The 25,949-nt window shown below is 32.8% G+C and overlaps 3 protein-coding genes across 5 annotated transcripts; 2 read left to right on the top strand and 1 right to left on the bottom strand.

Annotated features, from left to right (window-relative positions):
• The first annotated feature begins 1,044 nt into the window (after positions 1-1,044).
• On the top strand, positions 1,045-12,793 carry LOC116778309 (serine protease snake-like). Of its 2 annotated transcripts, none has more exons than XM_032672269.2 (10): positions 1,045-1,169; positions 2,860-2,921; positions 4,060-4,147; positions 6,523-6,615; positions 8,363-8,451; positions 9,047-9,183; positions 9,455-9,649; positions 10,125-10,314; positions 11,021-11,187; positions 12,238-12,793. In XM_032672269.2, the coding sequence occupies exons 2-10, from the start codon at positions 2,864-2,866 to the stop codon at positions 12,409-12,411; spliced, it is 1,191 nt and encodes a 396-aa protein (XP_032528160.2). In that variant the 5' UTR covers positions 1,045-1,169; positions 2,860-2,863; the 3' UTR covers positions 12,412-12,793. The 2 variants fall into 2 exon arrangements, with proteins under 2 accessions (XP_032528160.2, XP_032528159.2); XM_032672268.2 differs by having other exon boundaries at positions 1,053-1,169; positions 2,729-2,921.
• Positions 12,794-13,907: 1,114 nt separating this feature from the next.
• Positions 13,908-15,504, bottom strand: LOC116778519 (transmembrane protein 267). The gene is made up of 2 exons (XM_032672545.2): positions 15,109-15,504; positions 13,908-14,809 (listed from the first exon to the last, which is right to left on the bottom strand). Exons 1-2 carry the CDS (start codon positions 15,388-15,390, stop codon positions 14,489-14,491), a joined length of 603 nt encoding a protein of 200 aa, XP_032528436.2. The 5' UTR covers positions 15,391-15,504; the 3' UTR covers positions 13,908-14,488.
• A 564-nt stretch (positions 15,505-16,068) lies between these two features.
• LOC116778344 (tubulin beta chain-like) lies at positions 16,069-25,003 on the top strand. Of its 2 annotated transcripts, none has more exons than XM_032672321.2 (12): positions 16,069-16,263; positions 18,453-18,564; positions 19,254-19,376; positions 19,478-19,579; positions 19,828-19,955; positions 20,228-20,395; positions 22,403-22,517; positions 22,949-23,019; positions 23,281-23,420; positions 23,645-23,804; positions 24,070-24,171; positions 24,739-25,003. In XM_032672321.2, the coding sequence occupies exons 1-12, from the start codon at positions 16,207-16,209 to the stop codon at positions 24,835-24,837; spliced, it is 1,377 nt and encodes a 458-aa protein (XP_032528212.1). In that variant the 5' UTR covers positions 16,069-16,206; the 3' UTR covers positions 24,838-25,003. The 2 variants fall into 2 exon arrangements, with proteins under 2 accessions (XP_032528212.1, XP_061381739.1); XM_061525755.1 differs by lacking the exon at positions 16,069-16,263 and adding an exon at positions 17,526-17,544.
• Positions 25,004-25,949: the final 946 nt, after the last annotated feature.

Genomic DNA, 25,949 nt, shown 5'->3' with positions numbered 1-25,949 from the left:
ATAACAAAATAATATATGGTAGAATTGTGTATCTTATATAGGTCTACAGAAAAGTCCGCGGTGGCATATGTCTATACCTTAAGGATAACATACTATATCCATTTTACAACTTTTAACAATTGGCATTCCTAAAGCGTTTATTGGAAAGCTATTTACATAAATACGGTACTAAGCCTTATCAAAATAAATTACTTCGTTTTCAAGCCTACATCAGTATCTGTAAATTACTTTTTAAATCATTTAAATCGGGAGTACCGTTTGAAGGTTATCATAATATAAGTTTAATAATTCTCAAAATTAATAGGATATATTATTTTTTGTAAAGAGCACGTGCGAAGCCGGAGCTGGTGCCTAGTTGTTTATATTTATTTACTAATTAGAAATTGAAATGACATTAGGAAATCAATAGCTGTCGAGCTATTATATAGATAAACAAATGAATGAAAGAACGACCGAATCAATCAATCAATCATCAATCAATATATAATTTTTCAGATTAAGGAAATATTTTAAAGTTCTAAGATCTAAAAGTCGCATGTTAATCGTTGTTACTGATGTATCCACAAAAATAATATTCACAACAAAACATATATATAAATCAAATAAACATTTACTAGGCTGTGAATAAACGTTAGTAATAACAAGACACAGTATCAATGATATATATATATATACTGTCATGTGCTGTTTAGGGATACCAACAAACGCTGCGTATTTAATTTAATAAAAAAAACTTGTGGTAAACATACCCACTGAGTTGCACTAAACATTGCTGTAAGTGTATCTCTTCTTTATTTATACGCGTCTAAATCTGATACCGGTTTTGAGACTGCGCTGTCATAAAGGCGAAAAATTTTATTCATATATATATATATATATATAACTTAACCAAAAATAAGGACATAATATTCTTATAACTTTAACAAATTGCATATATTTTATGACAAAACGACTAGCCGGATGCGCGGTTTGTGTATGACATATATATATACATATATATACATAAATACATATATATATATATGTTGCAGGTAAATTACAAGGAAATATGTCCAACCGGTTCATTTACTAACAATAGCAGTGCTATAAAGACGTCTCTGTGATAAAATTCGGATAAATGTATTTATAGGATAAATTTTAGTGTTCTTAACAGAAAAAAACTGTTTTAGGTAAGGCAATATACAGACAGACAATATTTTAACAACACAATAATATTGTAATATTAATTATTTTAGTTGAAACCGATCCAATACGTCTTGAGTGAGACAGTTGGTTGTTTACCGACCGTGAATTTTAAAGGTTTCTAATTTAACGTATTTAATGAGTTTGCTTTGTTTGTGTAAAATAAATTTAAGAAGCATTAGCTCGGATTAGTAACAGTAGTGGTAAATAAATTACTTAATAACTATAATTAAAGTGTAAAGAAGTAAGAAAATTGTGACTGAAGTAATTAAAAACTATATATATATGTATATATATCAGTATATGTTCCCTTTGACCTCTCCGTATCTTGTATATAGTTGTCATATTAGTTAATCTTAATACATAGTGCTTTAAATTGATTCAATAATAATTAATAAGTTTTGAAATACATTAAACGTAACACGTTATAATCCCAGCATTGGATCTTCATTTAACTTACCAAATGTTTGTAACGTCAGACTAAAAACGATGTGTTAATAGGTTTGTTTTTATTTATATATATGAAGACACTCACGTGCGATGGTTTGTGAATGTTAGTATAAATCGTTGTTTTGTATGACGAAACTTGGAGTAAGGTTCGATGACATTAAAATAACAAAGTTATCTTTAATGATTTTTATATTATTAAAAATAAGAAAAAAAAGAATTACTTCATACTTTAAATAAGTAACTATTCCCTTTACGAGTAATTTAATTCTTTTAGAAAGAGTGCTCGGTCATACGAATGACAAATTTTTGTAAACTACCTTAAATTTATTATATAGTTATTGTTTACTACGAAAACTTGTTTAATATTCTAAAGAACAGAATATTAAAAACGCTATGCTGGAAGTATTCAAAAACTCTCATCTTCTGATCGAGCTGACAGTACAATACACCGATACGAGTAATCTTAGTTAAACATTTAGTTAAAATAGAAGCAAAGACGAACGTGTCAACTAGTATCCCAGGATAATATTATTATCATTTTACCGATATGAACTCTTAATACAAATTGTCAATCGGACATAACCCGAAAACAGAGTTAGTATTGCCATTTATATTTTTCGAATTATGTCGAACTAACCAAGAAGTAAACAAAGCTAAAAATACTTTAGTTTTTCATTAAAAAATCGGCCAAGCGCGAGACTTACCGGCGCACGAATGGTTCCGTATTATATAAAAATATATATATTAGAGCCTTTTTAAATAATTATTTTATTTATAGACATCACAGATACATAATCTGTGACATATTCAAGTGTCTCATTATCACAGTGTATTAGATACAACCCAGTGACAAACGGACAGTCCAGCTATTGATTCCAGTTTCACATTTAGGGTTAATGAACTAAAAAAAAAATTAAAAAATTCTTTCAAATTCGCCGAATCAGAGAAATGATCATGTCTATATAAAATTAACAACTTCATACCAGACATATTATATTTTCATAGTCACAACCACTTACTCGTAAACCTTTTGACGGCTGAATAGAAATTGAAGTTAAATTGTCATACCTATACCACGCGTTTGTTACCTTCACAGCGATCGTGATCACGAATACGTGATGAAAGTGTCTGATGCGTATAATATAATAACAAACAATTTTACGTAATACTCCTAACCTTTGAAATTATATATATATATATATGTCTGATTGGTGTACTGGAACGCAGACAAATGGAGGTGTTGTCGTTTTTTATCCTGGTCATCACACAGCTCGGACATTCGCAGAAACGTGAGTATTATTTCAATTATTAATTGATTTTTTACTAAGAATTATATTTCGCTAACACATATATATATATGAATATAAAACACGTATTTTGATTCACAAACCAGTTACTGTAAGCTGCTTTAAGCGAGCTTTGTTACATTAAATATATATATATTATCCCACTGGGTTAATCATATTAGAAAATGATATGAGAAAAAAGTTTTGCGAGACCGTGTTATACCTTTTTGGGTGAAACCCGAGGGTTTATCGGATTCATAAAAGGAGCAAGGGTAAATCCGTTCGTAATGGCTTTGAAGGATTCAGCATGGAAGCATTAGGGAGATCTTAAGAGAATTTAAATATATCAAAATCAATTATACTCGAAGATTTTTAAATAAAAACAGTTAAAGAAATTAATAGAACGAAACTGAAATAATTTTATTACGACTTCAATCACTCTCTTCTTTATTATTTTATATAATATTGAATAGAATTTTGTTGTACGAAATTTTTGTGTCCAAAAAATCTTCACCAACTGCCGACTATAGTCTCTATACTTGTTTTTCTACATTATTAGATCGCGCAGCTAACGCGGCAGCGTTTTATGTGTATTCCTCTAACCTTACCACAAGTCTGCTTTGTTACTCTAAACTGACAGTTCCAATTACATGACAGTAACCCGTTCATTAACCTACATACGTTAAAAAAATCATGGCTTTCAATTCGTGGACCAACAGAACATATATATTTTTTTGTCACTTAAAATAATACCTGCCTGGGCCATCAATGAATGCTTTGTCCACAAAAAATATTAATTACCTATCAATTTTTCTATGAGATATGTTTGGCATAAATAAAGTCTTTTCTCGTCACTAAGAGGTAATGTCTCTGAAACTTAAATATTATACGAGAAAGTGATTTTAATAATTATTATACGTGCTCAAGCAAGTCCCGACATTTTTCTATGTACATCACAGCAACGCTCGGCCCATATTTTCGTGTTTGTTTCCACAGATTGTTGTTTTTCTTTAAATTTACATATATTTTTCCGCCAAGACAATTGTTTCTTTGCGTACGACGTAAAAATATTAACGCAACGTAACTCACTCGCGATATTTATATTTGGTGGACCGTCAAGACTTGGAGATTGTGTTTTCAGTTGGTGAGTTGTGCCTCAAGCAGAACACAAGGACCCTCGGACTATGCACGCCAGCAGCCAGATGCGAGTCAGCGAAACAGGAATACGCGTAAGTTGTTGCTTTCACCAGTATCTTAATAATTGACAGGAATAATGTTAGTTGTTACTGTCAAAAATTATTCAGCTCGTTTTAATAAAATTTTGCATTCAGATGGCTACATAGCTAGAGTATGATGTAGAAGGCATTTTGTGCCAATTCTACGTGATATCCAGCAAAAGCAACGTTAAAAAGATTATGTTTTATTTAATACATATATATATATATATAACAAATTAGTTTGTATATATGATATATTGTGATGTTCCTATCAGCGTGATAACTAGATCAGTTTTTTAAACAAAGATTATGTTCTCTTAGAGTAACAAAAAAAATCAGTCGCTAATACAAACATATCTGAAATGTTAGCGTATTATAAATATTATATAACAAACAATATTTATCGAACATATAAATAAGAAAGACGAAGAGAACATTATAATATATATATAAAGGCTTCTCACATTAGTTAGCATTGTTGTTTAAATGAACCAGATAGATATATGTTGGTCGTTTCGGATTTGGTTAGGTAGAGAGAGGAGCTTGGACGGTGGAGGTGAGCGTTTAACGCGCGTTAGATAAGCTCTTAAACCTACACCGGGGTCGAGTCCCAGGCACTGTTGAAGCTCCTCTCCCTGCATGGACCCGGCGCCCGCACGGTGTATCCATGGAATGCTGAGAAGTTTCATATCCTTGAAGTATGAATTAAAAACTCACAACTGTCAGTATTTAGTCTAACGATTCCGTTTCATGAAGATTAAGTTAGGAGTAACACATACGTATATCTAGAAGTAATGTACATATTTGTCTGTCATCATCATTATCGTCTAGTGATCTCTCAAGAGTCTTTACAGACATGTTCTGGTCATCACGTATCAGTGATGACTTTACTTGACCGTAGACATGATGATTTTCATGAGAAGATAGTAACTATAGCCGTAACTGCACTGTTGCAGTGGCTTCCCATTGCCTTCTGTACCAGCACTTTTTGGAGACTATTTAGACCCTAAGAGGCTTGCTGTAGCCTCTCTTCCAGCCAGTTTCCCGGCCGGGCTTGTGGTTATCCCGACACTGCTCGGTGACACCGTCTGCCAGTGGTGTCTAAATAGTTAGAAAATATATTCGACTCGGAAAAATCACATTGGTACTTGCCTGGTTTCGAACCCGCGCCATCACGTGAGAGGCGGGCCTTTTAACCTCCGGGCCACCACGGCTCATTTTCCTGTCAAAGGAAAATAATATGTTATTATTTTCCTCGATTTTATTAGAATAAACATACATGTAGACATTTCCTTAATGAGAAAAACGCGAGGAAAATTTCATTATTCTCACAGTAACGAGAAACTATGATATGTATTTCCTTTTGATTGAAAAATCATTATAAAATAATTTACGTACCTACTCAGACGACGGACGCGAATTTCGTTTGAAATGTGAATAAATCTAACATATGACTAATAAAAGAAAAAAAGTATGAAGAAGGACAAAACCTGTATTTTATTTTTATTTATTTTACATACTGTTTTTGTTAAGAAATCGATTCTATTAAACGAATGATAACATTTATGAGGAAAGACGAGACATATCGAGATATTCCTATTCTTTTGCATATACTAAATAACATGGTACCAAACAATAGATAATATTCAATATCCTAATGTCATTGTAAATTTCTTAGATAAAACTTTATTATTCTCTTGTTTTATTTTATATCATATTATGTTAGAACATTTACTATCAGTTGAATACGAAACGCACTTCAATGTTGCCAAAATTTTGTGTCCATAGGACAAAGAAAAAGTGAGCACTTCATAAAATACAGAGGCTTTTATTGGTATTGGTGACTGTGCTGTGACCTTCAATTTTGATGTTTGTCTCCCGCCTGATGAGTTCAATATTTAAAAAGGAATAGATAAAATGATTGAGATAAGACTAGGTGGATTAGATCTTTCTGCAGTATTTTCTTTGGCCGTGAAAACACCTCGACTCATAAGCTTGGCGCCAAATGTTATTATATAATGTTATTCAAAAACCAATCGAGTGACACAAATCACAATTTACGGCTAAGATATGAGTTTAACTTGGAATTCGAAGAAATAATAGTGGCACATCAATATTCCTAATCAACAAACGGCTATTGGGCACAGTAGATAATTAATAGAATGATGTACACTGAAAACTACTCACTGCAAATAGCGCCGACACTTCACAACGACAACCTTTCTCTACGACAGCCAATCAGCAAATGCCTTGTCTTTCAAACTACCCTCACTTTTATAGTATTTGTGGGTAGTCGTTTCTAAATGCAGAAGTTATCCCTAATTTTCCTAACATTTATCACACTATACTAAAGCTAAGTTTAATTATAATTTTTAATATTTTTCCAGGCTCAATAGAATAATACCGACATTCTGTGAGAGATTTGAGACCACGATTGTCGTTTGTTGCAGCGATAACACGTTGTCTATTGGATCGGTCAAGTGAGTTACTTGTAGTCATTATTGTAAAAAAGTTATTTCAAACTATTATAAGTAATGAGATCTAAGGGTTTCGCGAGTTTTATTCATTTAAATGAAACTAATATATTTCGGGTATACTACGCGTGCTACCACATCTCGTCTGCCCGTGATCACGGTTGCTGAAAAGTAACCGAAACGTCGGGATTATGTAGTTTTTTAAAATAATAAAAATCCGCGTAGTTTATCCGAAAAATATTCGTTTCATTTAAATATTATAAGTAATGTTACTTAAAAATGTGTATTATTAATGCTGTCAAAATAATAGGAATATTTATGCAAACACGTAATTGGGTTTAGTTTAAAAAACAGTGAGAATATTCTTTACCATTAGTTTGTGACGACAAAGTAAGTACAGGCAGTATTAATAGTTTATTTCACTACTACATACTTGATATAACTTTGAACTGACTGTGTTGAGTTTATTACACAACTATTAGTAAGGATACTGAACTTACTTACTTCTTGTTTGTGGAACACTTTCAGTTTATTAGAATATTAGTTTAAAATACATATATTATAATCCTTAGAATTGTTCTTATGACTGTTTAATAATTATATAGTAAAGTATCGACAGTAATTAAATTGAAATCAATATTTGTATTAATTATAAAACTGAACCATTGCAATTTTTTTATGGCAACATTTAAGTATCAACTTGTATTTATGCTGTGAACACTGGCTTCAGCATATTTTGACTTTGTATTTGAAAGCTATTAATACTCGCTACAGTAATTTTGACAGTCAGTCCTGGAAGTAACGCTGATCATTTAGAATCTCTTTCGAAACTGCCTCGAACACGTGATAGTATTTGCGAACAATTTTATTTTATTTTATGTTAAACACCACACACACTACAACGACTCACACACACATATAATACATCGATCCGTGAACACTCCTCAGTGTGTGTGTCGTCACTGAATGTTAAACATCACACACACTACCACGACTCACACACACATATAATACATCGATCCGTGAACACTCCTCAGTGTGTGTGTCGTCACTGAATGTTAAACATCACACACACTACCACGACTCACACACACATATAATACATCGATCCGTGAACACTCCTCAATGTGTGTGTCGTCACTGAATGTTAAACATCACACACACTACCACGACTCACACACACATATAATACAGCGATCCGTGAACACATAACGATAGCAAATAAATTTAATTTCAGAATAAATTTAACTTAATAAAAAAAATATATGGTTTAAACTAAGGGTCGCGGTAAGCTTTTTATGTTATACAATAATTTAATAAAATAAAAATTAACGATGCTAAGAGAAGTAACTAAGTACTAAGTAAGAAGTGGAAGTCCCAAAAAAAGGTGTAATGATTATATCATCGACGTATTTTTTGATGTCGTAGGTCTTAAATGAATATACAGATTTGAAAGCACTTTTTTATATTAAATATAGATTCCTTAAGGCGATTTTCTGATAATTTTGTGTTATTTTCCGTCCAGCAATGTCAGAATATCACAGCTCGTCCCCGAAGCGAGATAAGCTATTTGTAAAGTATGATTCGATTAAGTGCCCCCACATAGAATAATCGATAAATGAGTTTTATTTATAATTTTCATAGGAAATTAAATGAAAGAAAGATTAATATATATATAAAACATCAATATCTATTCCCACGTACATTTAAATTAATGATATAAGGGTAATAATCACTTTTTATTGTATCCCAGTGTCCAACCTCCGACTCAACCGCTCAGAGCTCCGTCACCTGAACCCGTTCCAAGACCAACAAACAATGAGCTCCGAGTGAGTGAGAAAAGTAAGGATCGTTTGTATCTTGTAAATAAAAACATTGTCATTCTTGTCTCATTATAACAGAAGGAGGTTATATTCTTTCTCAGTCTCATTAATAGCAAAAACACACACACACACACACACACATTCACATACATATATGTGTATGTGTGTATTTGCACATATATTTATGTAAATAAAATACTAAATTATAATTGATATTATTAGTATTTTTATAACAAAATTACATGAAGTACTTTTTTCTTTTCTTAATAAGCAATTTTTTTAAACGTTCTGGAAATCGTCAATGAACTTACCAAATACTATATAGTGATAGTTTTTAACTTATTTTCTTTTAATAATAATTTGATGTGACTGAAACCTCTTTGGGAGGTTTGATATTTATCTTTTCTGAGCCGCTCTAGATGGAATAGACCCAATAATTTTATTTTTCGGAGCGAAACTATGTTTTATCTAAAATTCAATAAAACGTAACAGAAAATTACCCCACAGTACATCAGAAAAGCATAGCATTAGGTTAAATTAACGAATACTCCAACTCAGAAGGTTATTTTTTATGAAATCCAAATAAAAAACTTTGTAAACTAAAAATATAACAGAATGCGCTGAATATAGCAACGATGTGGTCGAAAACATCAACGTAACTGCCGGCATAAGCACGTCGAAGTGTGACTATAATAAACAGCATTTGATAGTGGGGGGCGAAGATGCTGAAAGGGGGGAATTTCCACACATGGTGAGTGAAGTCTTAAAATATATATATTGATAGGCATGTCCAAAAAAAATTACTCAAATCTGATGAGAAATTCCACAAAATGTATAGAAGAGATGTTGATTACTTGTCATTGGTGGTGTACAAAGAGATAATAGACTTAAGTGTTAACTATTGATTGTAATCAATATAAAAAATGACTTAACCTTAGATTGTACTATCTGGATCTCGTTAACTCTGTTTTTTACTGAAATAATTTTATATACTTGCAATATTACCACATTATTTTGTTCAGGCAGCGATCGGTTGGATAAACCTTGAAGGGACATATTCCTTCCTGTGTGGCGGGAGCCTGATCAGCCCCAACTTCGTGATGACGGCGGCGCACTGCTCCAAATACGCCAAGATGAGAATCCCAAGACCCGTCATCGTTAGACTTGGAGATCAGAACATTAAACCGGAGAAATTCGACGGCGCAAATCCCATTGACGTAAAAAAAATCATTTGAATGAATCAAAGAAACTTTCTTTCTAATTTAAAAACACCATCGAAATCGGTTTTTAATTTTGGAAGCCCTTATACCACAGAAACACAGATACACATATAGATAGAAATCGACGTTAGACTTATAACATACCTTTTTTCGGGTCGAAGGTAACAAAAATATGTCACCAAAAAAAATCGAACCTGTAACCTCTGGGCTCTAGGACAACATCACACTCTAGGACACTTCATCAAATTAACTATCGTGACCTTAAAGAAGGGGAAGGATTTTACATTTCATTACTCTAGAAAGTAACTCAATAACATTTAAGTAAGTTATCTATATTACGAAAAAACTCTATCCAACTGCTTGCAAAACTCAGAGGATTTAGATAATTCTGTCTATATATCTCTGTAATCTGTTTTCTGTCTTTCATTCTCTTCGTGTTAGTATGTAAAACACAAAACATGTCTTCGATTAGGTCAAAATCAAAAGTATACAAAATCACCCGCTGTACAAATCCCCGGGCAAATACAACGACATCATGCTGCTGGAATTGGAGACGGAAGTTAAATTCGAGGCGGCCATTAGACCTGCTTGCTTGTGGAGTAAACCTGACTTCGAGGAGTACACGACAGCTGTAGCCACGGGCTGGGGTATTACTGACCCACGTAAGTTTAAACCGATTTACTAATCATGATATACTATAGTACACTATAATCCTTAGAATTACTTTTATGTCTGATTATAATTGATTATAATACTGAACCATTGTAATTTTGTAATGGCAACATTTAAGTATCAACTTTGTATGCGAAAGCTATAAATACTGGCTTCAGCCATTTTGTGGGACATTACTGGAAGTAACGCTGAACATTAAAAATCGAGTCTGAAAATGTACTTCGAACATATGTTCTTAAACCGTTTTTGTATGTAATTTTTTAATTACTATATCACAGTTTTGTTGATGGTTTCTATGTCTATTAAAGTTTAAGCTCGGCGATGGTCCAAAAATCCAGTAAACAAGTTGCTTATTTTATAGCAACATATGGTACCAAAGAGGTTATGTTATTGTACGAATCTTTTAGATGTATCTAGATAGAATCGGGCGTTTCTTGTCAGTGATGGGTAACCTGGAGATTAAAAAAATTCCGAATTTTTAATAATTTAACTAAACACCAACAATCAGAACGTTTTCGATTCACCGTCAGTCGTATGGACGATCACTAATAACCAAGGAACATTGATAATAGAAGTGTTTAGTTTCTGAACGCAAACAAGTTCTAAGCAACGCGTATTTAAGCAAAAAATTGACAAAATTTTACTTGACATTGAAGAGATTTATTTTTTTCATTACATTCATTTTTTCAATTCCAGGAACACAGCGGACTTCCGACGAGCTCAGGAAAGTATCGCTGTCGTTATTCAACAATTCATTTTGTAAAAGTGTTTTGACACCAAAAAGGAATCGCAACTGGCCGGATGGGTTCAGAGACACGCAGGTGTGCGCTGGGGAGTTACGAGGAGGAAAAGACACATGCCAGGTAAATGTAGTCCGCTCACTACATATATGATTCGTTTCGTATGATTTTTTTAAGAACAACACAAACATCACAGTAAAATAGTCATTAAATCTTCAAGAATCTCAGCACACGATGTCTTCTCACTCAAAGCGCTCTGTAGAATGAATGTGCACTCACAATATTTGCCCTTTCCAAAGACATTTCTGGTGGTTTTAAAAATGAAATGAGGGTAGTATTGGGTGAGAACAAATGTATTTGAAGTTGAAGGATAACTTATAATATGTAATCAAGACTTCGGAATCCACAAACGACCATATATAAGAGAATTTGGGGGTTCCAATTTTTTTTCTTTTATTACGAATTGTACCTACATATGTGTGACAGAATCATGTATGTGTTTCTGCGCAAAAAAAATATTTCATCACTTTTCTCACAATCCTCGTAGTGAGTTTAGTATATATTTAATAAACATGTGGACAAAAAGTGGCCTATAACGTCGAAAATGAATGAGATAACAGAAAGTTCCTATTGAAAAGACTAATAGGCTTGAGGTCAGAGAAGATTATTTTGTATTTAAATGAAACTAATATTTTTCGGATACACTACGCGTACTTTATTTTTTGTTAAAACTACACACTCCCGACGCGACGTTTCGGTTACTTTTATTTATAAAATAACATTTTATTTATTTATAAAATAACAAGGACCAACTGAGAGACACTCACATCTCGTCTGCCCGTGATCACGGCTGCTGAAAAGTAACCGAAACGTCGGGATTGTGTAGCTATAACCAAAAATAAAGCACGCGTAGTGTATCCGAAAATATTAGTTTCATTTAAATTAATAAAACTCGCGAAAGTCTTAGATCTCATTATTTTGTTTGTGTTTGATTGTATACAAAACAAAGATTTATATCATTTACATAACGCCAAAATCTACTACATATACACATAACATATATATATATATGTTATTATCTGTGTTTATTTAAAATATAATATATGAAAAAGTAGACCGGAAAGCATACACGAACTTCCCAGACATATAACTCACATCTCATTGACCTTCCAGGGTGACTCAGGTTCTCCACTCCAAGTCGTCTCCAGACAGAATAAATGCATCTTCTACGTTGTAGCCATCACCTCCTTCGGGCCAGGCTGTGCTCTCAAAGGGACACCGGCTATTTACACAAGGGTGTCCTCATATCTTGATTGGATTGAATCCGTCGTGTGGCCAGAGGGATAGTTAATTTAAATTGAATTAACTCAAATAGTTGTCTGTTCAAATTTCAATCTACCTTCGACCTAATGTCGCTGATAAGTAAAATAGTTAGATATTTTGTTTGATCGGACCCCGCGTCGTATCAGATTTAATTTTTAATGACATCTAATTTATATTTAAATCAATATTTAACTAGAATACATATAAATTAATTTTAAAACTCAAAAACCTATTTATTTGTTACTTTTTGTTCATTTTATTAAATATTCTGGTATAAAAGTAACGAAATATCGAGGGTCCCTTTCTTTACTTATAAACGTAATTCCATTTTATTAAGATGTATATTTTATTCATTTTCTTAAGTAACAGATGACCCTAATAAAGCCTTTTTTAATATTTTTTTAAAGCCTTTGTCTCATTTTAATAGTAATAAAATTAAAAAAAAAAAGTTGCCCTAAACACACGACTTACGATATTTTAAGTTGATGGGAGTGGTTTTATAAAAAAAATTGCTGGTCATCGTCAAATAGAAACAAACCTTATGTTCTGTTGAAAAAGTTTAAAAATTGAATAAAATACATTAGTTAATTGTTTAATGATCAAACAATTACGGTGACCTTCAGCCGTGTAAAAAAGTACACATTATATTCTGCCAGTATCGCTGAGACACGAACAGAGATCGCCTTACGATAACACTAATAGTCCTTTGTAAATTTTAATGTTATCTCTCACGCTCAGTAATATTATTTTTTATTTTTTATCATTATTAGAGTCAAATCTTAATTTTAGCTTGTAAATAGAAAGGGCAGTAGTTTTTACCACTATTGACCTGGATGAAAAAGAACTATAAATGGCTCATCTTCGGAGGAAAACTCAGCTGAAGCGTTTTCTGTCAGAGCAACTTAAGAGACACGTTGTCGTATGCAGGGGTAATGTTTAGGAAAACACCAACAAAGTGCTCTCTTTTAATTTCCAGGAAGGAGCGATGTTGCCAGATTCAAAAATGAGATAAATCAGCATAAGAAAGTATGTTTTGGATTTAATATTGAGCCGTGTTGAAAAAGGATAGCGAACCCCCGTCTTCACCAGGAGTCGAATCTTTGTGACCATGGAGTGCACAATGAAACTCAGAAATAGGGACAGGAGAGCCAGATTGTCGCAACCTATTGGGCATATAGCTCGGGGACGAAGAGCGGTGAAAGTAGTTTTGAAGTATGAGGTAGATAGTGGAAACGCCAATATAAATGGAAGTCAAAGAGAGACGGGAGCACAAGTTCCTTACTAATTCAGTAACCCATCTATGGTAGTCTGATGGATCTTTGAGGCGCGCGGTTCGCTACGCGCCGTACGCTTGAGTCTGGTTCGAGTGGGCGGCGAGCTACCCTTGCCCGTCCGCAGACCCGCGCATATTTATAGCACCTAGGCTTATACCGACACTGAGCTTTAATATGCCCAAACCTAAAATCTTTTACTTCTTTGAAGATGTATTCAGATAATAGATTACGAAAATAAAACAGCAATTTACTAATATATTTTAATAGTTCATAATAAAAGTAACTCACGATTAAATTCCTTATCACGCGACATTAATTCCGATCATTGGGTCACGATGACGTAATATGTCAAATTACAAAAAAAAAAAAAAACGATCCAATAAGATCAAATTAAATAAATATAGATTTTGCTATTAATAATAATTTATAAATAAAATTATTGTGACGAAAAAATATATATTTATACGTAAAAAAAAAAATTCAATGTAAACTTTCACATTTATACGTAACTAAAATATTATTTGCATAATAAACAAGAATTAGGCAAAGCGGGCGAGACGCCCCCTCGCGGGCGCTGCAGGCGTGAGGCGGTAAGAGACCCGCAAAGAGATGTGGCGTTGTGTAGAGGCCTGAGTGATTTGTAATCTCATTTAGCTAGGATAAGTTATAGATATTGTTCAGTAGGTTAAAATAAAGGGGTGCTAAATCAAATTTATTCTCATAATGGGCAATAGACAAAATATGGGGGGCGCAAATAATAATTTAGTCGAAGTAAGTTTATTGATCCCCATCAAAACCATATGAGTAAGGAATCAATCTGATTTGTATCAAACAATCTCCCGACTAACACTGTACGTATACGGTTTACATGTATTGTAAATATAAGCCAAGGTCATCGGCAACAAACAAGTCGAAGGTATGTATATATATTTATTTATCGGAGGGGTATGTCCGAACGGGAACAGCCATAAACCTCTCCGGTTAGCGTCTCTAATGTGGTGACTTGTAAATGCTATTATGACCATAAATGCCGATATGTATATATTTATTTTGTGAGTTACTCGACCATATAAAAGCAGGAGTGTTGTGATGATAATCCAGAATGTGCTGCAATGGAATATACCTCGTCGGTTTAAACTCGCCAGGTCCTAGAAATTAAATACATACTATTTATTCTTTATATAATTTAATTCTTTATATAGAACTTTTTTGGTAGATAAAAAATATATATATAATATGTCAGTTATAATGTTTGTGAATTTTATTTTTGAAAGTTCAAAAATTTTGTATCATCTTATTTTTTTTTCTATTGCTGCTGCCAGTGCCGGATTATATCGAAGTAATCGAACTGCAGTTAAGATCATGACTTGTTTTGCTATTCTCTATATAATATCAATTAGGTTAACTATATCCTTATCAATAGTAATAAACACACTGTGTTACTCACCGCAAAATGGAATGATTTCGCCAAAATAAAATGATCAATGTCTATCAAGGATGAGACTGCGGTACATAAAAATACGTTACTAATATACACTTGGCTCGTTACATTAATTCCATGGTTAAAAAAAAGTAAAGACGAGAGTAAACCGACAGCAGCGTGGACGGAGTTATCGGTAAATGCACGGCACATGTGATTATTCGAATATTTACTCTTGAAAACTATATAATCACCGAAAATTAATGTAAAACATATCGCGAATGTCAATAAAGTGTTAATCAATTTCATTTTGGTTACTTATTTTCATTTTTTTTTGTTTATTATCAATTATTTCGTTATATAACCACATTATTTATTTATTTATCCCATTGTTATCAATTGCGAAAACTTTTTACAATACAAAATTTGTTTGACGTTCTTAGCAATGTTTAGAAATTTCAAACTTCAAACTTCAAAGTTAAATATTTTTCACTAATGTATACATTAATTCTGAATTAAAATTTAATTACATTTTTCATAACGTTTTTTTAATTTTAATTTAAGAAATAATTGTTTCTTATTTTATTATTATTATAAATGTTTAGATGATTTTCTTTTTTATGCAAACACCTTCATAAAAAAAAATGTATTTTGTTATATCTCAATGTTACTAAATGGCATCGTATAACATATTAATGTAATATAAAAAACTACGACTATAGTTTTTTTGTATGTATGTATTTATAAACATTTAAAAAAATTGAGTTGAAAATAGTGCCAACATTATAAAACACACCTTAAACTGATTACTAAGAAAAAAAACTGTTAATTTTATAACACCTCAGTCGTCTTACATTTGATTCCATCTAAATACCATCTTAATTTGGACGACTATTCTGTTGACTTCCAACAAGGAAGACCCAGTTCACGAGCTACAATACATTCGATCGAAGGTCAACTGAAAATGGGCAAGTGTAATCTGTCATATCATTATCAAATACGAGTCAGTACTGATAAGACTGTGATAAAGTCGAGTATCATTTTAGCCAACTCTATGCTAGTTTCGTTTAGACTTTGATATTTTTAATAATTATTAAAAGAGACAGTGATTATTAAGTATTGAAAATGCGTGAAATAGTACATGTGCAAGCGGGCCAGTGCGGTAATCAGATTGGTTCAAAGGTATTTATACGTCATATTCTAAATTAAAACTCAAACAAAATTAGAATTTTATTTGCTAGCTCTGATATTGTATAAAATAGACTACTTTTATTTAATGTAGTTTAATTTATAGTTTAAATGTAAGCTTTTTGACACCAAAGCAACTTTTCCTTGAATTTTTATGCACGAACTTCGTGCTAGTTGCTAATTTGGATTGTACGTACTTCAATGATGTGTCACATATTATGACAATGTGTATAACAAGTGTTTTACGGAATCGAATTTTCTATAATTTGACATTTAACAAAATATAAACATATATGATATTCGATATAAATGTTATATTAAATTAATTTTAATGCAGACATTATTCCGACTTCATAGTTAAAGTTAGAGTTAGAGTTAGTTCATAGTTAAAGGTTCTTGATTATATTAATAAATACTTTGTAATTCATGAATCGATTATGCTATTAGTTCTCATGAGCTAAAAGTTAATATAATTTATTGAATAATTATCAGTTATTTTGCAAAAAAAAAAAAAAGAAAAAAATAATTTCGTCGTAAAAACGAGATGTTTAGTTTTTTCGATTTTAAGTAATAATATTATTGACGTTAATTTTATCTGTCTATAATTAAATTTTTCTACCATCAAGTTCAATGACCCAGAAACATCAACTTGAATTTCATTCATATATCCAAGGATGAAACCAAACAAAAGTTGACTTGAGGGTTTTCGTATTAAATTTAAAAAAAAAGTAATACCTTTTAATAATCTGTGTTATCAACAGTAATAATTGTATATAATCTGTGAATTAAACTCATTCTAAATATTTAGATTTTTCTTCTTATACGTGTATTGTAAGACCCTTAAAAATATATGTTATATATTTTTTATTAATAATTTTAACATAAACATTTATTATCTGTGGCAATTTTAAATCTTCTTTTCGTAAAATCGCCATAACAAAAAATGCATGAACATTTACAGCAATGAAACGAAAAATATGTGGAGATTTTACAATTAGATTGTTCTTCTAAGATTAATAATAGTCTTTACGAAACATTCAAACAAAATATTCACCTCTTTTTTGCTTATACACTCGTGAAGACATCACCGGGATTTACTATTTAATAATACTAAATTATCTTTCAATATCATTTAATATGATTTTTTAAAGGATAAGTAATTATTTGCTAATTTCTTCACACATTTCTATATTATAAAAGTGAATTTACGGACGCCATGTTTTTAATTTTACTAATATATATAACTTAATATATGTCTATGATTTTTGGATATAGGTACGTACTACACAATTTTTTATATTTTAAATGTATCTATGTCACTTCGCGTCTGATATGTCGGAATAATGTAGATATAAAATAATAAAAGAATAGAAAAATCTTCGTTTCATTTAAATGTGTACCAAGGAAAATCTTGTGTTATTATCTTGATAGTTACGTGTAGTTAGTCTAAATAAGCTACGGAGATCGCAATTAGGTTGATGCCGGCTGCTTTCCTAACTTATTCAGATATAACAGACAATAGTATATTTATATGACGTCCCTAAAGTAATAATATATATGTATATATAATTGTTTTTATTGTCTCTCTAGAGCCTAGTATCAGATAACCTATAATCATTTTGTAAGCCGCTCGTGATATTAAATTTCAACCGCAGTAAAGACCTTGCTTGAATGATTCTACTCATAGTTAGAATAGTTTTTTCCTATTAATGTTTGCGTATAGCGTATAAAGACGTTTGCTATATATGTTTATATATATATTACCAGCCGTTACCGTACGCTTCGGGCTCCATATAATACAATAATTTAAATTACTCATTGCTAACACACCCTTTGCTTGCTAAAAAATGTAGAGCATGTAGGAGCTGTGTTTTAAGATAGATAATTTTTCATAATTGACGCCCCCGGAACTACCCTTGTGGGTGGAATATCGTCAAATCCTGTCCTAGCTGATCTCTTGGCGGAAGGAATATTCCTACCAAATTTCTAGTCTCTAGCCTTACGACATGTCGGGATGAGTCATTATATCGGTGGAAAGTCTTATACATATCCGTGTGTAGTGTTTGTGTGTTGATCATTGCATTACAATAATATTATATAAATTAAAGAATTAATATATAAAAAACTAGTGCTAGTACATGACATTGTATGATGTATTTATGGCATCTGATTGATTGTCTTAGTTCTGGGAGGTGATATCGGACGAACATGGCATAGATCCGAATGGTTACTACAAGGGAGTGAGCGACCTGCAAGCCGAACGCCTCAACGTGTACTACAATGAAGCCGCTGAAGGTAGCGAACAACAATTATACAGGGTGTTCAATATATAAGTATATAAAAAGAAATATTTTCAGATTACTACGCGTTTTTATTAGTTTGAATAACATACTACCGACGTCTCGTCTGTCCGTGATCACGGTTGCTAAGCAACCGAAACTTCGGGAGTATGCAGTTCTAAATAATAATTTAAAAAAACGTGTAGTAGAGTGTTAGATCGCAGTATGTATTTTTAAGGTTATATTTTTTTTCCTTTTCCTTTTTTTTCTTTATGTACACCAAAATTCTTGTTTTTTTTTTCTATCAAAATGATCTCTTGTAGAAATCTCTGTTATGAGATAAGTTATACTTTTTGCATCACATTTCTTTTATAGTATCGTAATTTTTACTTTTTGGCGCCAAATAAATATTCAAATTATATAAAATACACATGTCTACAATGTCTCCAAGAAAGGGTTTTACTACACCGGCCATTGCATTTATGATCGCTAATGCATCCTAATATATTTTTAATATGAGACTGTATCTACTAAGAAAATGGTTTTAAGTAGACTATAACTCAACTATATTGTTTATTTCTCATAAATCAAGTGAAAAGTTTTTCCGAGCAACCAGATTTCAATCACCTATACTGTATACATAACTAGTATTTTAGTATGAGTTAAAGACACATTAATATCAATTTTCTTATCCAATCATACCAGGTAAATTTGTTCCTCGGGCTGTTCTCGTGGATCTGGAGCCAGGGACCATGGACTCAGTGCGTTCAGGTCCCTATGGACAACTGTTCCGACCTGATAACTTCGTATTCGGACAGAGCGGCGCTGGTGAGTGTTCAGTTCCATTGAATATTACCAACCAAATATCATTTTTTTTGTTTCAAACCCTAAAGAGTAAAGAGAGTTTTAATGTAACAATCTCGTAATAGGTAACAACTGGGCCAAGGGTCACTACACAGAGGGCGCTGAGCTCGTTGATGCTGTGTTGGATGTTATCCGGAAGGAGGCTGAAGGTTGCGACTGTCTGCAAGGTGGTGTCCAATAAACAATGACTTACAAAGAATATACGTTAAAAAAGAAATGCAAGATTTCTAAAATCTGTTCAATATATCGCTCGGCCAAAAACCCAAATTTTGCTATCATCTTAGATACAGCTGTCTATACCTACATCTTTTTCTTCATAACGATTCTATATAAAGCAGGAAGTACAAAGATCTGTCAATATAAACAATATGTGAATCACACTGATTGTAATATCATCTACGTAAACTTCAACCAGGTTTCCAAATGACACATTCTCTTGGCGGAGGCACTGGTTCAGGCATGGGGACACTGTTGTTGAGCAAGATCAGAGAGGAGTACCCTGATCGTATTATGAATACCTTCAGTGTTGTGCCATCACCCAAGGTAACATAGGCATTTGGTGAAACCCCTGTAGTAGGTCCAATAGATAGTGACACATTGTCTCACCTTATCTCCCCATAATAAATGTTACTGATACAATTTCAATTGCCCTCCTCGCGATGATTATGAATTATTAATAAAAAAGATTATTGATATATAGATTTGTTTTATCAATTGATTTGTATGTACCGGAAATAAATTTCCAAAAATTTTAATGTTTTATTGATAGATATTTTTTTAATAGGTATATAATAGTTATTTGCTAACATTTTTAGGTCAGCGAAGTTGTCCTGGAGCCGTATAATGCGACTCTGTCTGTGCACCAACTGGTCGAGAACACGGATATGTCCTATTGCATCGACAACGAAGCCCTTTATAACATTTGCTTCAGAACGTTGCGATTGAGCAGCCCAAGTTACGGCGATCTGAATCATTTGATATCAGTGAGTTTGTTTTATATTTACCCACTGTAAATTATAGATTTAGAAACTTTTCTGTTTACCAAATTTAGCACATATCAAATATTTAACTAAATTGGAAGCGAGACATCTCGGGTTTATATTTCAAGTTAGATTATGCAAGAGCCTTAAAAGGAGTCAAAGTTAATGAAGGATTTTTTAATACTAACTGAATGTTTAGCCTAAAATAATGAACTGATAAAAATACTATTGTTTTATATATGACTGACGACCTTATTAACGAGGACCATGTCAGTGACATTTATCAAGGGTCGCCGTACAAGCAGTCTTAAGAATTATATCACGCAGAAAAAAAATGGTTTCTCTCAGACAATAACATAAATTTACTTAGTCTTCAGAGTTCGTTTAACATTTACAGTCACATAAAAACAGTTTTAACGTTGTTATTAAAGTAAAAAACATTAAATTTCACTGTCAATGAAACTGCTGTTGCCTGTATGTGACGCCAAGACGAGCAGTTAAATAATTTATGAGATGATTTTTTGAGGGGCTTCACTGAGTGATCCGTTTCCATCATCATCATCATCATCACCAGCGTATAGAAGCTCACTGCTGAGCAAAGGCCTCTTCTCACATGGAGAAGGTTAGAACATTAATCACCACGCTCGCTCAAGACGGGTTGGCGATTACAAACTTATAATTTGAAATTATAAGACCAGGTTTCCTCACGATGTTTTCCCTCACCGTCCGTCAGTGGCGTCTAAATACCCTTACAAAGTACATATGACTGGAAAAGATCACATTGGTGCTCGCCAGGTTTCGAACCCCCTCACGTGAGAGGCGGCCTTTAACCTCCAGACCTTTAACTTTTTCCAAATCCGTTTCCAAATGTATTCAATTCTGTAATACACGTTTCTTATCTCCACTTGTTCTTTGATATACAACGGATTAAAGCGATCTATATCAAGTCCTTGATAAACGCAGGTCATTATCAGTTATACGACTTAATTTCAATTTATATTTCATGGTAGCTATATTATATCGTTTAAATAATTACAAAACGGCTAAAATGATTTTGATGAAACTTTTCATTTAAATTAAACTAATATATTTCGAATATACTACGCGGATTTTATTATTTAAAAAACTGCATAATCACGACGTTTCGGTTACTTTTCAGCAGCCGTGGTCACGGGCGGACGAGACGATGAGATAATATCCGCGTAGTGTATCCGAAATATATTAGTTTCATTTAAATGAATAAAACTCGCGAAAATCATATATCTCATTAAACTCTTCATTGTTTGTAAATTGATAAAATATATATGTCACTGATATATTTATAATATAATATACGTAAATTATTTTACTACTTCAAAGTAAAAACGAATTTTTTACTCTTCACAGTCAACATTTCTGTATCTAAATAATTTTCGTTGAAAGGTTTTGTGACGAAAAAAAAAATTTGACACAGATACAGTTTAAGGAAAATATATAAATGTTTACTGGAAATATTTCAATTACACTCTTGTTATTTTAAGAGTTAGTGTATAGACGAGAGTTTATTTCTTTTCTGCAGGTAAAATCGAATACCTACACAATGTTATGTAGATTGAAATCTTCTATCAATAGCCAAAACCAAAGCACTCTTTCTATTAATTTTCATATAATTACATTCATCATCAGTAATATCGTCCAGTCTTTTTCCGCCATGGCTCACTCATCACCTATATCTTTATCATCACACATTCTGACACTCGTTACAAGTGGCGCCATCTGTGCTATGCTACTTAAAATATACTATAATGTATAGAATTACTTTTATGACTGACTATAGTTAATCATAATACTGAACCATTGTAATTTTGTTATGGCGACATTTGAGTATCAACTTGTATTCGAAAACTGTAAATACTGGCTTCAGCCATTTTGTAGAACATTACTGGAAGTAACGCTGAACATTAAAAATCAAGACAAGCTGTATCTTAAACACAGTATCATCTCGATTAAGACCATCTTCCTTGCCACCAGATGACAATGTCCGGTGTCACGACTTGCCTGCGTTTCCCTGGACAATTGAATGCTGATCTCAGGAAGCTGGCCGTCAACATGGTGCCCTTCCCGAGACTGCACTTTTTTATGCCCGGTAAAGTCTATTAGAATTTAAAACTATATGAAGAGATATTGTAATGTCTCATTTAAGAGAGTGTTAATGCCAATATATTTTAAATATCACCTAAAACCTACCTAAGCAAGCAAGTCTTTGTTTTGTGATTTATCCAAATTTTCTTAAAGTTTATGTTTCCTTTGACAGAATTTAATTCAGTTTCTTTATTTTCTGACTCCTAACATTTCAACAGCAAGTCATGATAATTTGAAAAGAGTCTGCTATGAAAAAATAATAGCTGGAACTATTATCATTTTTACAAAATAAGAATATTATTTGTAAATTTTCTGAATTGAGTAATCCTCTTGGAATTTTAAATTTAAACAAATTTCGTTACTGAATTCTAAAAATGCGTCCTTGTGTGAGAATTATTTTTCTTAGCATTAACAAAATACATTATCTTTCCTCAGGCTTCGCTCCTCTGACAGCAAGAAACTCGTTCAACTACCGCCCTCAGACCGTTCCGGAGCTTATGAGCCAAGTGAGTCATTAGTTGATATAATTCTTAGAAAACTTTGATTCACGTTCATTTAATATTTAAAAATTTATTTAGAATTCATCTATATTATGAAATGTAACATAATCTGCACATATTTATTTAATGAAGAAAAATTCAGTTTGAGCCTTGTGCTAGTGCTACAGCATTTCCGACGATAGATGGCGTTTTTATGAACAAAACGTTTCTCTAATTCATGTGATTCCAAGTTTCACCGATAGATATCACTCTCATTAATCACAATAGATGTTCAACCCTGGGAACATGATGACGGCTTGCGACCCCCGTCACGGCCGCTACCTCACAGTGGCCACCGTGTTCAGAGGTCACATGTCCATGAGAGAGGTCGACGACCAAGTGTTGGCGGTCCAGAACAAGAACTCGAGGTGAGATAGAAGTGGGATAGGTCGTTGTCATTGAGGATAAGTGGATTAATGAATAACAAACGAGAAACGCTTCATATATCCTGTAAAAGGTAATACATAATTATCCTTAAATATTCTCCGAAACACCACAGTTAAACAGAATATAACAGTTTAGTTAAGTTTAGTGCACATTATAATCAATATATATATTCCTCTGTGTTCCACGTAATCTCTAATCCGACCAGCTACTTCGTGGAATGGATACCTAACAACCTGAAGGTGGCCGTCTGCGACGTCCCGCCGCGCGGCCTCAAGATGTCCGCCACGTTCATCGGCAACTCCACCGCTATCCAGGAGATATTCAAACGCATTTCAGAACAGTTCACCGCCATGTTCCGGAGAAGAGTGAGTTCTTAACACACTAAACTATGAGCGTATAAAATATAATAAAGAATATTACTCAGGGTATAAAAATTTTTGATGAACCCGAGACGTATAAAAAAATATCTTATCTAAAATATTAAAAAAAAACTATCCTTATGTAAAAATATATCTATACAACTCATTAAATGATATAAATTTATCGAGGCGATAAATTTTCTTTCCAGAAAACGTCTCATTTCTTATAATTACTATTGATGTGAATGAAACATACATGAACTTGTTCCAGGCGTTCCTCCACTGGTACACGGGCGAGGGTATGGACGAGATGGAGTTCACGGAGGCGGCCAGCAACATGGCCGACCTCATATCAGAGTACCAACAGTACCAGGTACATCAACGTCATTACTATATAATGAGATCTTAGATTCTCTCTAATTTTATTCATTTAAATGGAACTAATATTTTTCGGATATAATACGCGGGTATTATTATTTTAAAAAACTACATAATCGTCGTTATTATATTTACATATTATTGTATGGCAACACTCCAAGTGGTTATCTTTATAACTATTAATTTAAATACGTTTAGGAAGGTATCTGTGACAAATCTAATAGTTCTTTGTATATCTTGCGTAGGCATATTTTAGGAGACGATGACTGTACTTTGTGTGAGCGTTTTACTATTATTAGTTATTGAGTTATCATTCAACTTTTAATTTATTCATATATATAAGAAATAAGAATATTTTAATCTACGCGGGAAAACTAGTTAATATGTATAAAATATTAACAAAATTTTAAATTTATGACTATAGTTGTTTTCCTGCACAAACGGAACTATATGAATACAACGCCATCTAGCGTCTAACGCATTGTACTATAAAGACAGTTTTATATTAAGAAATAATATATATTTAACAATAAATTGATTGCTAAATTCTTATATGATGCAGGAGGCTAACGTGGATGATGAAGAGGTAGGCTTCGACGAGGAAGAGGAGGAAGACGATCAAAATTACGACCACAAGGAGTCGGTGCACGTCCCGCTATAGAGACGCCATCTTGTTTTGTATACAACTTGAATTATCTCCCGCATTTATAAACTTGGTACTTAATTTTAAATTTTTAATATCATTAACTTGCGCGTTCAATGTATGTTATATTTTAAGGTTGTAGATGTGAATCGAATGTTTTTACAATAAAACTATTTGTGAAATACTACTGTCGTTTTGATTTCTGTGAACAAAATAATTATACGGTTTGTGAATAATGTGGCCATTTTTGGCCTCTGTTTTTTATGAAATATATTGAAATTCTAGAAGTCAAAGAAAATTAAATCGACATATATATATATATATATGTATATATACTATACTTTCTAATGTCTGAACGTAGGAAAGACATAAATACAAATTCCTTTTAAACAATATTACTTCAACCCTGCAAAATTTTCTTAGTAAACGATCTATTTTTTCTCAAATTATAAAGAACTGTCTAAATTTTTTTTTTGAATAAAACAAAAAATAATACAAAACGAAGTTCATTATGAGTATATCGCTGTCTTCGCCTCGCTTGGCCGCTAGAAATGGCCACTAAATGTCGGTGACGGATTACCGACTACCCTCCCTGTCATTACCCTTTCAGGAAGTAAATTCTGGAGGCAATGAGCGAAGTGAACGTCGAAAACCACAAATTCCGCGACTCGTAAGCCGAGGACAAGACCATACTAATGTTGGAGGCACAACACAACAGATCCCAGTTTAGCCAAACCAGATCACTCCTCTCAGCGATAGCCAAGATCAGCAAAGAACCACCCAAAATTATAAATTCTAGACGCATTCTTCACTGGCTTCTATAAGGGTGAAGTAGAAGATCACCTCTTCAGTGTGGAAGCTTCAGAGTACCATTATTTAGGAGAACATGAGGAAGATCTCAACTACCTGAGAGTTAGGAAACAGAAATCCCCCTGGCATAAACGAGTTCACCAGAATCTTCATCGAGGGCAGTATAATTACATAAACAGAAGAACTGCTAGAAGCCACTCACCTCGAGGACTGGGCGGTTCCAACCATTAATCGGAAAAAGCGGAGTACCGGGATGCGGCAAGACAACCTCGATAGTGGGTAATTGCGACGAGACCAAGAAGGAGGTATCCTACTAAGCT

Source organism: Danaus plexippus, chromosome 31 (genome assembly GCF_018135715.1).
Source record: "Danaus plexippus chromosome 31, MEX_DaPlex, whole genome shotgun sequence".
Classification (NCBI taxonomy): Eukaryota; Metazoa; Arthropoda; class Insecta; order Lepidoptera; family Nymphalidae; genus Danaus; species Danaus plexippus.
This window is presented reverse-complemented; position numbering and strand designations above follow the sequence as displayed.